The 14,274-nt window shown below is 43.0% G+C and overlaps 1 protein-coding gene across 6 annotated transcripts in view; it reads right to left on the bottom strand.

Moving 5' to 3' along the window:
• Window positions 1–14,274, bottom strand: part of LOC137258981 (inositol 1,4,5-trisphosphate-gated calcium channel ITPR3-like) — a 169,699-nt gene that overhangs the window by 4,235 nt on the left and 151,190 nt on the right. For all 6 annotated transcript variants that reach the window (XM_067796680.1, XM_067796683.1, XM_067796679.1 and 3 more), the window contains 18 exons: window positions 13,875–13,974; window positions 13,486–13,536; window positions 11,996–12,190; window positions 9,926–10,072; window positions 9,428–9,577; window positions 9,169–9,270; window positions 8,869–8,952; window positions 8,521–8,700; window positions 5,657–5,762; window positions 5,381–5,499; window positions 4,689–4,858; window positions 3,542–3,694; window positions 3,038–3,199; window positions 2,314–2,422; window positions 1,822–1,945; window positions 1,232–1,407; window positions 663–815; window positions 111–188 (listed from right to left, as the gene is read on the bottom strand). In XM_067796680.1, coding sequence (XP_067652781.1) covers window positions 111–188; window positions 663–815; window positions 1,232–1,407; window positions 1,822–1,945; window positions 2,314–2,422; window positions 3,038–3,199; window positions 3,542–3,694; window positions 4,689–4,858; window positions 5,381–5,499; window positions 5,657–5,762; window positions 8,521–8,700; window positions 8,869–8,952; window positions 9,169–9,270; window positions 9,428–9,577; window positions 9,926–10,072; window positions 11,996–12,190; window positions 13,486–13,536; window positions 13,875–13,974 — 2,359 coding nt within the window. The remainder of the gene's footprint in view (window positions 1–110; window positions 189–662; window positions 816–1,231; window positions 1,408–1,821; window positions 1,946–2,313; window positions 2,423–3,037; window positions 3,200–3,541; window positions 3,695–4,688; window positions 4,859–5,380; window positions 5,500–5,656; window positions 5,763–8,520; window positions 8,701–8,868; window positions 8,953–9,168; window positions 9,271–9,427; window positions 9,578–9,925; window positions 10,073–11,995; window positions 12,191–13,485; window positions 13,537–13,874; window positions 13,975–14,274) is intronic.

Below are 14,274 nucleotides of genomic sequence, written 5' to 3'. Positions count from 1 at the left end.
AGGTTTGACTGCATACTGTTATAAAGCGAAAAGTAAGTTGGGGTATGTTTGGTTCTAAATGAAAATAGCCAACGAGGCAATATTAACAGGACAGTGCAGACAATGCTTACCCGTCCATGATGTTCAAAATCGTAGCTGTTCCTGCTGCAGATGAAGCACGTGTCTTTCATGTCCGACTCTGCTCGCCACTGAAACCAGAAGATACTGTGAATGAGATCAGTGAGGAAGTTCACAGTGTCTATGTAATGTGGAAGAGGCCTGTGTGTGAATGTGTGCCAATGCTGGTTAAACAACGAACAACCCAGAGACCATGAGCACATACCTAAAATGCACAAACACTAGATAGATGTCCGATTAGCTTTGGATATACAAGTCCAGCATTAACCTCGATTTTCTCGGAGGTGTCAGTGACTAGATTATCTATTTGTATTATTATGTCATGCCATATACAGTGGAAGCTGCCTAAACCGGCACTCACAGGGACTAAGGAATAATCCGTTTAGACAATGCACCAGATTATGGAGCTGACGATAAATGTGCAAGCCACGGACGGGACTGAGATTGTACGCCAGTGTTGACAACTTACTGGACTGGAGAGGTGCCGGTTTTGACAGCTTCCATTGTACACATTGTCTATTACAGATATATTATCTGATACGTACCTTGAGATCTCTGAGCTCTGAGAAAGTATCAACGATGATACCGAAAATGATGTTGAGACCAATGGTGGTGATGAAGATGAAGAAGGAGACATGGTAGATGACCAAGGGCCAGAAGCGGGTGAAGGAGCTGCCCATCGGGTTCTGCTTGATCTCCTGCACAATCAATGTGTCAAATGTCAATGACGAGAATTCAAGAGGCCATAACTCAACTACAGTAGTTATGATCAATAGTTCACGTAAAATCTAAAATATGTCCTTGCTAAGTGGTCCTTGACATCTCCAAAAGCTCATGCAGATATTATACTACATTGCATAATTAATATTTTATTAATTATCCTACAGGTACATCATCATAGAGGCTGTGAAATACATGAACAGTTTGCGTTGTTTGTATGTTTTTTATAGTCATAAACGTGTTTATAATGTCATCTGATTCTCAACGTCCATTTTAGAATAAAAACAAACTATCTCGCTGTACAAGATCAGCATTATGAAATGCGTACATTTGGACGATACGGTCTTTATCGATATCATAGGGTTACTCCGAGAGGCTAGAATAGAGTACCTACCTCAAACATATCTCCGATGAGACCGTATCTGATGACCGTCACCGTACACTCCCAGAGTGTAGAACAGTACAGATATTCGTCCGGGGAGAAGTATGATCGGAGGAGGGCGAAGCCGATGAGCGAGTAGATGTAGATGAGGATGAATCCGAGCACAGCCACCCACAGCAACGACATACCTGTAGGATATGATAACATACGAGCGTTATAATACGGCCTCAAACTAGAGTATATATTTTAGTATATATTTTTAGTATATATAGTATATATACTATAGTATATGTTTGTTGACACTACAAATAGATTTACATTCGGCCAGTTGAAATAGAAGGAACAGATTATATACAAGAAGCATTTCAGCATCAAAATTTCATATTCGTCCTAAAATTGGTATCAAATTTCTCATTACAAACTGGATCCATGTTCTTCTTTAAACATGTTAGATTGTCAACCAACACTGGAAATCCCTTTTTAACATTAATGTGTATCTTTGTGATACTTGTTTGTTCTTCTCTTAAGGGCTGATATTCATGATGTGGTTTGTATTGTAGTCATGGTGTGAACCAAAAGGATAGAACGTTGGTGAGCCTTACCGTTGACTGTGACAGCCTTTATGACGCCGCCGAGTAGCTGATTGTTGTTGACGATGTTGAGAAGGTGGAATGCAAAGAAATAGCCATGGAACAGGGTCCCTGCTATTGACATACCCAGAAACAGCTGCAACAGAAAGCAGAACAATCAGAAACCCCAGGGTGTCTCAAACTTTCACGTCTTTCACATGAAAGACTCACACATTGTGGAAATGACTGCAAAGCGACAACCTCACTGAATCCTCAGTTCATGAATTACAGACAGTAATCACATCTTGGGGTCAAGGGTGGGAATGCATTTATTACGCCAGCCAGTGGGGTTAAGTTTGTTTCCATAAAATTAGATACATTCAGATTGGCTGCTGCATCAAACCTAGCGCTGTCTATACAGGTGGCTTGGTCTGAGAAAAGATGACAATGACGCGGACTCCTAACATCAGTGGACCATGGGATGGCCGTTATTGAGAACAGTGACAGGCAGTGATCATGACGTACCAGGTAGTAGAATGTGGTGAAGCTGAAGAAGTTGACGTCCAGTTTGGAAACCTTGTCGTCCTTCTTGGAATCCTCTTCCTCCTCTTGTCCCTGATTCCCACAAAGCTTCCTGTGAACAGCCATTAAATACATACTATACACTGAACGTAGTAACTATTGCACCAGAGCTGAGATACCACTCGTTGTTAACCCTTCTCCACTTTCTCACCGGGAAACACAGAATCTGACGATGTGATATATAGTACGGGGCTGTTACGAGGTGAAGTTCAAAAGCCCTCGAAGCAATGCGAGGATTAAAGATTTTTTAAGATATAAAATGTTTGAGATCACCACCGACTTGAAACGCTTCACAGTACAATAATAATATCTAGGTATATTGCTCTGAGAAGCGTTTCAATTCGGGGGTCAGCTCAATTTTGTATATGTTTTAAAAATAAAACTTAAATCCTCTAAATGACACGAGGGTCTGTGGTGAAGTTGTGACACAGTTAAACTTCTTAGGGGGTTACACAACAATTTAAAACTCTTCCTTGCTTTAATCTTTAGAGAAACCTCCAAGTTGTCTGAAATTGATTCGGAAAGAATGTCCCGAAGGCGGAAATGCTATGGAGCGTATGTCGATCAAGACGTTTACAAGACTGTTTGCATCTGCATGCATCCACTGCACATACGTGTTTGGTAGGGCTTATGACAGGTAGGTATCTGTGAAACACAGCTATCTTACCGGAAGTATGATTTGATGTCGGATGTGCGTGGTAATCGAGGATGGTTGGACAGGAAGTAGCTGATGAGAACGAACAAGGAGCACAGGTTGTGGACGCCCCCTAGCGTCCATAATGTTATCTGGTACTGGTCTTCCCGTATACCGTCAATGCGAGGCTTAGGACTGAAAGAGGACATGCTGAAAGTGAGGCACTTGTGTGCACACATCCGTTTTCGTATGTTTACACTAACGTTTGCACATATATAGATTGCAACTGTATTATTTGCTACACAAAATTACTCGTATTTTTACTGTGTTTACATGTGAAAAAACGCTCTCTCGTAGTGCTCAAACCCCGAATTCGTCTCCGAGAAATACGTTCTTGATGTAACTAGCTGTTACATGGCGTGATTACATAAGCGTTCAAGTACTAACATCCTATTCAACCATGAACCTATGAAAAAAACCCAAATACACTAAGCACCGGTCTGCGTTAAAAGCCATGCTGGTGCGTGGAAAACCTACTCGTAGATTCCAGGACACAGTGCTGTAGCGTTTTCCGGATTGTCCTTCAGGATCTTCCCACAATCCTCCATAGACGACTTGGCATTCCACGTGACCAACATGAGGATGTTGATTGCGATGCTCAGAATGATAGCACCATAGTTCCACAGCAGCCTGATAATGGGAAAAGAATGGTATCAAATATGATCTGAAAAGTCATGTTATCATGTAGATGCCCAACTGATCACAGAAACTGTAAAACATGATGATGTCATATTACTATGTATTCTGTGGGATAGTTAAATGCCTGAATCACGAATATTCAGGTGAGATAACGTGAAATGGGGTTTAACGTGTTACTAGGGACGCAATACCACAAGTTACATGCACGTGCATGTGTGGCTACTTGTACAAGCCCTGACTTAAGCTATATTTATAGTGCCAGCTCTGGGAGATACCTTGCAGCAGTTAAGCTTGAATACCCCACTTTGACACATTATATTGACTCCGAGCCGACCAGTCCTTGTTGTACGGGTGGCATAGAACCAGCCAGTAACATATTTCCACGTTCTTTGGTATGACGAGGTCTGGGATTGAACCCGCAATCTTCTGCTCTCCGGCCAGACGCTCTAACCACTACACCAGTGGGGCGGTCTTCAGAGAGTAGTGAGTGAGTTTAGTTTTACGCCGCACTCAGCAATATTCCAGCTATATGGCGACGGTCTGTAAATAATCGAGTTTAGACAGGACAATCCCGTGATCAACAACATGAGCATCGTTCTGCGCAATTGTGAACCGATGACATGTGGCAGCCAAGTCAGCAAACCTGACCACCCGATACCATTAGTCGCCTTTTACGACAAACATAGTTGCCTTTTAAGGCAAGCATGGGTTGTTGAAGGCCTATTCTACCCGGGCGTTCACGGGTCTCTTCAGAGAGGAAAGGTAACCAAAAGATGCATGGCCATGGAAAATGTTGGAGTGTTGTAAGAGAAGAATCATGTATGCACCCCATAGGGGTATAATTCTCTTGAGCTTAAAGGAAACAATTGGTGATTGAAATTATACGACTGAATCATTGGAACTCATGACACACGGCGTTCCTAGACTATTTTAACATCTGTCTCGCATTATGTGCGATAGAATTATGTCACAGCATTGTACTAACCAGCCCTTCGTAAACATCTTCGCTATTGGGTTGTTCAAAATCTTCCTTTGATAGGAGATATCACCCATGATATCACGGGTCCAGTTCATAAGGTCCCGGATCTTGTTGCTAGGCGACGACCTGTCCACATTCCATTTCAGTTTCTCCTTCACCTCTTCTCTGAGCACACTCTGTAGACAAAGGCAGGTTACAGCAACAATGTAGCGACATAAAGACATCAAAATCTCGTGGAATACGGAGGTTGCGAGAGCAGATTTCATGGTGATTTAAACGTCTTGTGTCGTTTTTGTGTTTGTTTAGAAATAACTAGCTATTTGTCTCAGGCTGTCGGTGAGTGAGTTTAGTTTTACGCTGCCCTCAACAATACGCCAACTCCAAGGCCTCGGCATACAAACCATCCACTATATCTTGTGGGCGACAAAGAGGTGGCTTAATTTCAATAAATACAGAAGCTGTGATAGCAGCGATCACTGGGAGCAACAACGTAACACTTGTATGGCGGTATTCATCTAGGGGATTCATCGTTTGGGGGATTCTGTTCACATTAATCCGACGTGTGAGTGAGTTTTATGGGAACGTGACAATTAGAAAACCGCCTCACTCTGTTGACGATACATGGCATCCACTGTATGTTTTATCAGGAGAGACTGTTTTCACATAGATGTCAGTATACCTCCTGAATAATCACATACCTTGTTCTTGACCCGGAAGTTGACCTTCTGAAGGACATCGTCCTTGACGATCTCAATGGAGAGTGAGTTTTTCTTATAATAGTCAAAAGCTCGTTGGTTTTCAGGGCTGAGATTGAGATCTGAAATACATATAATCTTTAATAGCATTGATGAACATGAATCGGAATATTAGTTCAGTCAACATATTCGAAGCTATATCACTGCTTTAACATTATTGAACACAGAATAGACCGAAAGGTGATTGATAGTGTGAAGTTGAAGTTATGTCCAACTTACTGTCAGCTAGATGGCCGTCGATGTCGATCATACGGGCGAGGATTAAGTAGAAGCTGAAACCGACCTCCATCACAGTTTCACGCAGAGCGTTCCTCTTCTTTCCTTTCTGTAACAAAAATGTAATTTTCTGAACAAAATTGATATTTCATACATATCCTGACTAACGCTTATTATGCTTATCCCCTCACTCTATGCGAAGATACTGGAACACTTGAAATCCATTGAAGGTCCCTTTTAATTGAAGCAGATGTACAATACAGTCACCCTCCCTTTCCGGTCATATGGTCACATGACCAGCCATGCTGACCACTCTCTCCGAAATGTCATAAGGCCGACACGAGAAATACAGTGCATTCAGCGTTCCTTAGAGGGGCAGTTGGGAGGGCTTGACGCCATGGGTAAGGATAAGTATAAAATATCAATTTCATTCAGAAAATTACGTATCATCCTTATCCTGACTCATACTTATTAAGCTTACAGAATCTGACGGAAACGGCGGACGGTCAAGCCACGCCGGATTCTGTTGACTGCCATCAAAGTACGTCCAGCGACGTCCTCGAATCTACCATCGAGATGCTGACCGGGGAGCCCGATAAGGGACTTTGTGAAGCTGTGACCCCAAGATGATGCTGATGATAATCCTTGCTGGCGTAGTAGATTCAGTTCTGCAGACGTAGAGGATAGATCCTCAGAAATGAATTGTTGATCCTTCTGAGAGGTGAGGACAGACAGGATCATCCTGCGAGTCTCAATGATGTAAACTCATCTACGTCGGGCCCTTTCATAAAGAGTTCCATGTGATAAAATGGGAATCAATGAGTGCTGAAAGCCAGAATAGGTTGCTGAAGGAACTTGAAGGCCGTCTGGAAGGCTGCTGACAAAATTTCAGGGATCGTATATATCGGCAGGAGGCGTCAACGTGTCGATGTTCTCGTTACTCACCCTATAGGTGTGAGCTTCGTTGGAGTCCCTTGACGGTGAGAAGAGATCCAACCCGTTTGTAATCCACAACGTCTATCTGTCCATCGAATCATCCCTGTCCTTCCGCCAAGTGGGGTACGATGTCCATGCAGCGAACCTCAGCGTGACCCTCCTATCTGTGTGTATCCCTTGAACTACTGACATTCCTTCTCCCATGCCTGCGTGAATCCGCACCGGATGAAGAAGATGAACGATGAACGTTCCGACGAACGGGGGATGCAGACAGAGAATCCTTGCGGCTTTAGCGGGATCCATGAGTGCGAGCACTTGGCGAGTCGATGGAAGGAGCTGATACAGTCGATGGCGATGATTTCCGTGAACCGGCATACGATGGTACGGACCTAGTGCAGCCGTTGAACCGTCACGCAGAGCAACTGTAGTTGTTGCTGCTGACTTGCGTTTCCGTTCCTCTTCAAAACGGCCAGCAATCAGATACATCGCATGAGTGGTGTACTGTTGAATGAAGAGACCGGTGTCCAGTGACTGCCGTGCATACAAGGGCGGTTGGAGCGTGGTACGTGTTGAATGTTGACCTTGTTGATGTCTACGTAGAAAGTAGACTGAAGGTTGCAGCGTTGTTGTCGACGTAGTTGATGAAGTTCTAGCAGACGCTGTACGTTGAATAGGAGTGCTGATAATCTGTACCACAGAAAGTAGTAGTGAAAGTTGACGTAGATGTGACGTTGGTCGGGAGGGACGATCTCATAGCTGAAGGACTTCGTAGAATCCGTAGAGTGTAGTTTCAGCGCTGATCTAGTAGTTGAAGACAGTCTTAGCTGACCATAACTTCTGAAGTTAAGCCGATCCCGATTCTGACGACGTCCTCCTCTGTGACCTAGAGGAAATCTCGCTGGTATCTCGACCATGTCCCACGAGATCATGAATGTCAGTTGTGACCAGCATACGGTTACTAGACGCAGAATCAACTAATTTATTTGAGCATGACTTGAGAGAGCCTACGGTGTTTGCCCTTACCACGCCTCTGAACAGTATGCTAATATAATGAAAATTCTGAATCAGATAAATTCCTACAAAGTTCAAAGTGAACAGGGGAAGAACAACTAGGTTTGCATAAAGGACAAAATATATGCGGATCAACCGCCGAGAGCACGATGTTATCAACTGAAACTAAGACTAAGTTGAAGAAAACGTGTCCAAAACACATGAAAATTTACATAGTTCAACAATAATTTCACATCATGACGATTATAATTAGCATCCAAAAACCGAATGCGACACAACTTAGTCTACAGGACCGAAATATGCGCAAAACTTATCGCCATATCGGGACCCAGTGTGCCTCCAACGATCCTCGCCTGGCGATGAAGGAAAGAGTGACAAGCATGTGACCGTATTGGCGGAGAAGGGAGGCTTCCGGTGGGTGAGTGTATTGTACGTCCGCTTCAGTTAGAAGGAAACATCAAGGGATTTCAAGCGTTCCACTATCTTCGCACAGAGGGAGAAGATAAGCATAGGAAGCATGAGGATAAGGATACTACATGAAACAACTGGAGTACAGTCGTCCTTGTAACCACAGGTATACATTCAGTGACCGCTCCCTGACATAGTGGTTAATACATCTTGGATCATCGGAGGCGTTTTCTCAAATGGGTGAGAAAGTGGGAGATTTTACGCCGCTCCTAGCAGTAATCCAGCAATACCACGGCTGGGGGACTCCTGAAATGGGCTTCACATATTGTACCCATGTGGGGAATGGAGCCCTGGTCTTCGGCGTGATGAGCTAACGATACAACCAATTGGCGCTCCCATGTCGTTTTCTCAAATGATGTTTAATGATGGTACAAGTTGTTGCCCTGTCTGGTGCTCGGTGTCAGGATATAAAACACGCACTAATATCATGAGGCAGTTGAATAATTCCGTACCACAACACCCTGAAGTAGACTTCCACCAAAGGCTGCGATAGATTTAGCTGACTGAAGGTAGCCGCCATTTTCGTTGAGACGAACCAGACCCTCGAGCTTGGGCTTCTCTGATTGGTGCATTTCATAACAGACCGTCATGCATCTGTACGCAGCTTCCTTGTCAAGGGCATCTTTCACTTCCTGGTAACACAATAAATCATTATGAATATTATGTCCGCACAAACGGGTTCAATAAAGGTTATGAAGTTCAAACAAGTATTCATTGAAATAGAGCACATTTTACAACATGCACCACTATCATTGTTTTAGAAATGTTATTTCAACCAAGATCGTGAGTTGTTTCCTTACCTTTGCCACCTGCGATGCTCCAGGGCCGTTCTCTTCTATGAGCGAGATGATGAGAGAGGCGATGGTCTGCTGCAGTTCTATCACCTGCAATCAAAGTCCAAATATTTTCATTATGTGACAAGGATAGCCTGCATAATACACTGGGATCGTCAATCTCATTAATATTTCTCGTACAGTTTTATTTCTTCTTACGTTACGAACAGGTAGAGTAAAAGACTTTAGCAATCGTTGAAGTATAGGCATTCATGGTTCACAACGGATGAGGTTTACGTGTGGTATCCGTCATGACACTTATCTTACCTTTTCTATCGGACAGTCTGCGATTTCACCGGCCCTGAGGATGAAGTTGATGTAGTCGATGACTTTTTTGTCGTAGATGACGCTGCGGTTCTCTTGATTGCCCTGAATATAATGTTCATAGATTAGTGACAACCCATACATCTTGATAATCACATTCAGATTGCATTCGGAAAGAGACTGGGGCTATATATGTGACAGGTCCATTACTGTAATTAAATCATCTCCAAATTCAATGAAATAAGTTCTATCTAAATCTCACCGAACAAAACTCATTGAGGGAGCTAAAGAGCTGTATGACCAGGTCGATGGTCTTGTTGTTGATGGTGGTGTAGACGACGTTGAGGAACTGGGTCGTCTCGCCCACGATATTGAAGGACTTAACGTTGTCCGGCTGCTCTCGAAGGTAGTTCTGTTGAAGGATAAACGAACCACATTGAAATGGTTGTAAAGGAGTTTTTGAAATGAGTATTCAATAGTTAATGCTGACTGCCCAGCCTCCTAAACAAACGTTTACCATTATCAAACAATACACTATCCGTCAAGAGGAAATCAGCGAGTATGTCTCCCTTCCCCACAAAACATCCCAAATGGCCTGTCTCCCCAACCAACTGGCACAATGGGCCTGCGACTGTTAAACGGCGTCTTGTCCCATCTTGAACACAACCTTCCTCCTGATGTCGTCTCTTCCTCATCCTATTGTCAACCATACTTTCTTCCACCTACACACCTTCATGGCGTCACTGACACCTGTACACACCTGTAGGCCAGTGTTCTGCCCGTCACATATGCGGGCCAGCACCTTCAGGACCAGCTCAATGTAGCCCTCATCCTTGTACTCCAGGATCTCCCGAACCCCTTCATCCATAGCAGCAACTAGCTCCTCCTCGGGCCTGCTTTCTCCGCTCTATATTCAACCGGACACGTGTTAAAACATTGCTTTGAACTGAGGATTTTGCCAGGGGTGCTTCCATGTATGCAACATTAAATCACTGGATGAATTAGCACGATGCAATCAATTTTGGACACAAAGGAAGCCGGAAGACTCTTCTTTAAATGTTTCATACGTAACGACTGAAAGACCATCTTCTAACACACGTTTTCGGAATTTTCGTAACGTTATATAGGCGCCTGGTCTCAGAAATTACTTTTCTAAAATCAACGATGGTTTATATTTGGAAGAAAAATATTCATAGTAATTAAAAAAGGTAAAACATGGTTAAAGCGTTCCTGAGTGTATTAGTGTTTTAAAAATAGCATGCTGTGGTGAGTACCATCAAAACATTAGGTTAGTAGTTCTATACAACAATGAATCAACAAAATTAATAAGATTATTCATCGAAATTTCAACTACCCAGTCCAAAGTGTCATGCATCTGAAGCTTGCTCCAGGAAGCATCGCCCTTTTTAAGCATCTACATATACATATATGCAATAATTATTGTACTTGCTTGAAGTCCATGTTTCCGCATTCCGCCGACCACCATGCTTTATATGCGCGCACCAAGCACATGTGAAGCTTGGATATATTCAGCATTTAAGAGGATACTTTGATACCGCTGCTGAGCGCGATCGCGCATGTAACAATTGTACCTTTCCACTAGGGTCATTACATTATTGTTTAATTGCTGGCTTACAAACAATGACGAATGATTGAATAGACTAAGTCTTATTGAGTGAGGCTATCCTAAAAAGAGAAATGCAACATAATGACTCGTACATCGATGATTGTACACGTTCGTGTGAAGATAGTTTACAAGGTGCTTAGAATCTTTGTCACTGCCGCACTCAGCGATATCCAGCTGTACGAGATCTGCCTGTACATATGTACGAGATCTGCCTGCATGAAGGAACCTGAACCACACCGTTGTGTATCATACATAATAACCCAGTCATCGAACCCGACCACCCCACCTGGCCCGTTCAACATTTCCACTGAGCTATGACACAAAATAACTAAATACACGTACGCAAGAAAGTTCCTGACTGAGCGAGTCCAATTTTAAGCCACGCGCAACAATATTCCAGCGGACTGTAAATACTCGTGTCTGGACCAGACAATCCAATGATCAACAGCATCGACCTACGCAGTTGACATGTGTCAATCAAGTCAACGAGCCTGACCAGGAAAGCTCTTGAAATCAGTATTCCTGTGTACCATATCGCACATTTGGGACATTTATAGGTTGTACTTTCATGATGGTATATCTGTCTTGAATGTAGACAAAACAAACATACCAAGTGATCCTGTCGGTGCATCTGTTAAGAAACGTTGCCACTAGCAAACTGGTCTTAAGTGGTATATCATATCTGAGAGAAGATGATGTGACGCCATCCATGCACACTTTCACAAAGCACATTTTTCTTACTGTCGAAGAGTTCGGTACATCACAGACATACTAAACGTAACATGCAGTGTACCTTTGTAGCAGAATCACACACAGAAACATCGAATCCAGAACCAAAATGTTGACAAGACGTGGTTCTGTGAGACACATCCACAATGCACTGGGTACACAAAATGCATCACTTCATAGATAAGGAAACAAAATACATCTCTTCATAAACAAGGAAACAAAAAAGTTCGATATCAGACGACACAGATATGAAGTGCATGTTAAAAGCGCATAGCATCCTTTCAGCATTTATTTGATAATGATAAACATACCGCTCCTCAAAGCATGCCGGGTATTGAACGAACTGCCTGAAAACCATGTGATACCATGCATATCTATTTCCGGATTATGCAGCCAAAATTCATTTATTTTTCTGACAGGCATTCACACCTCAGGCTCAGGGCGTGCACATGCACAGGCAATGCACGTGCTTACCTCGACCTTGACATCAGCGAGCTCAATGTCAGAGTGATCACTCATCAGTGCTTCGTTGTCCTTCGGGATGCCATTTAGGAGTTCACTTCCGGGTTTGGACTTAGGTTTTTTCTTCTCACTACTTTTACGTCGCCATGTTCTTTTTCGCTTAAGTCGACCGTCGTCCGGGGGTTCGACAGCTCGACACAAAGCTCGCTTTAAAACGAGGCAAGTGGTGTTAGTTATGAGATTATGAGATTTATTGGGGTGACATGTTTCTCTTCAGTCAGCATGATTACAGCTACACGATAGACGCCCGTATAACCCCTGGATTAGACAAACCAACACGTCAACCGCCAACACTGTCAAAATCAGCTGAAAGATGGACGTCTCAGATGGTGACTGGATTTGTAAATGGTGTTGTTTTATGCCGCAGTCAGCAGTATTCCAGCTACGCACGCAGCCCTAGACCAGACAAACCTTTGATCGACGGCAAAGGCATCGATCCGTAGTGTTTGGGCACGATGGTTCGTTTACCACCAAAGATCCGATCTTCACTGTAATCGGCTCTTACGGTAACTTGGTCTGTTCTGACCAAACAAGGGTGGAATATAGCTGTCCACACAGTCACCAAAACTACTTCGGTGCTGATGCAGATCAGTGCCCGATACAGATTTTTACGACACGCAACGGTACAGGACAACTCTGACACGCTATCCACAAGACGAAGAAGAAGTAAAGAAGATTACTCAAAGTGAAGATAGATACTCGCAAATGGACAAAGCAGTCAGTGGATGAAGAGCGACAGCACATATGGCTACATGGGATATAGAGAAAAGAGACGCTGGGAAGTGATGAGTTCACAGTCGATGACATAAAACAGCCATGGTTTTGCGTACTGAAGAACAATGGCAGCGGACGTGTATTGCGACAGATATTGACGAGTGCCATGTGCGACAGCAGACATTTTGCGCTGTAACGGATACAGGGTTTGGCATGGTGATTGGTGTGAAGACGTTTAAAGCGAAAGTAAACACGGTCTGATGTTGATTCTAAGAGTTAATCTACACTGGAATCACTGGTGTTTGTTCTGAAAGACAACGTGTTACTACAGTTTGCAACTCCGAACACTGTTAGACATCTTGACGTACAAAGTAGTGAAAACACCTAAGTGCTCGGGTTAGAAGGTGACTTTCTTCAGAAGGTATTAGTTAAACACAAAAAGCAACATTAAACTTCGTGTGAGCAAAGTCAAAGTGCAATTCTAACATATAAATTCAGTAGATACATCATGTGCACTTCTACTGCAACATCATAAACTAGAACGGTGCTATGATGTTCTAGGTACAAAGTTCTATCTACGAAAGTTTATGTAATAAAATCAAAGTACATGTACTAGTCCCATACAGACTTAATCCAACTGAGGTCACAGTGACCTACTCGTGTATGTATTCCTACACCTAACCCTCTGGCCTCTACAAGCGTACCCTCTAACGGACACTGTGTCTTACCCAGCCATTCAGTGCCTCCATGCGCATCTTCTGCTCATGGAGTTGGATTTGCTGAAAATAAAGGTTAGGTTGTCAGAAAGTTTCATTATCAAAATTCTAATCCTATCACCCTAAATGTAAGAAACCTAACTTTCACTCGCAAATGCACATGTACGTGGTAGAGAGAGTAAGGGAGTCAGTGGTTTGATTTGGGCACGACGTCGCCTACCTACACTGTATTACAATTCTGTACAATACATCTATATTTGTAAATGTTTAACGATATCTTTTACGAATGCTTCGAGTGCTGTCTGAATTTGAAGAGAACAGTTACAAGATGTAATTTCCATGACACAGTTGACATATAAAACTAATCCTGACACGGAATACAAGTGTATGACGTAATGTACCTGCAAGGCCTTCCGGCCAACTGTGAGTGACGTGTTGTAGTTGGTCATGTTGCTGAGTGCTTCCTTCACTCGACTCTCGTGTTGAGCTAATAGAGACCGCCTGGAAACAGCCAAGACATTGTAAACACAGTCCACTTGAATATGCATATGGTAGGCAAAGGGGTGGGTTTCTATAGCTAAGTATGCAAAAAATGAAATCTTTGCAGAAAATGAAATAGTTGAACATATAGTTTCAGGCACATACACTTAAATTTGTACCAGATGATGTCTAAAACGAGCAACTGTCAGAAGAAAATACACCTGAAACGGAATAAAAGTATGAACAATTAAAACAAATTTCTACGGTGGTGCTGGGAAAGAGGAAAAATCGGGTGGATGCAGAAGAGAATACTAGCACAAA

Source organism: Haliotis asinina, chromosome 12 (assembly GCF_037392515.1).
Source record: "Haliotis asinina isolate JCU_RB_2024 chromosome 12, JCU_Hal_asi_v2, whole genome shotgun sequence".
NCBI classification, from domain to species: Eukaryota; Metazoa; Mollusca; class Gastropoda; order Lepetellida; family Haliotidae; genus Haliotis; species Haliotis asinina.
This window is presented reverse-complemented; position numbering and strand designations above follow the sequence as displayed.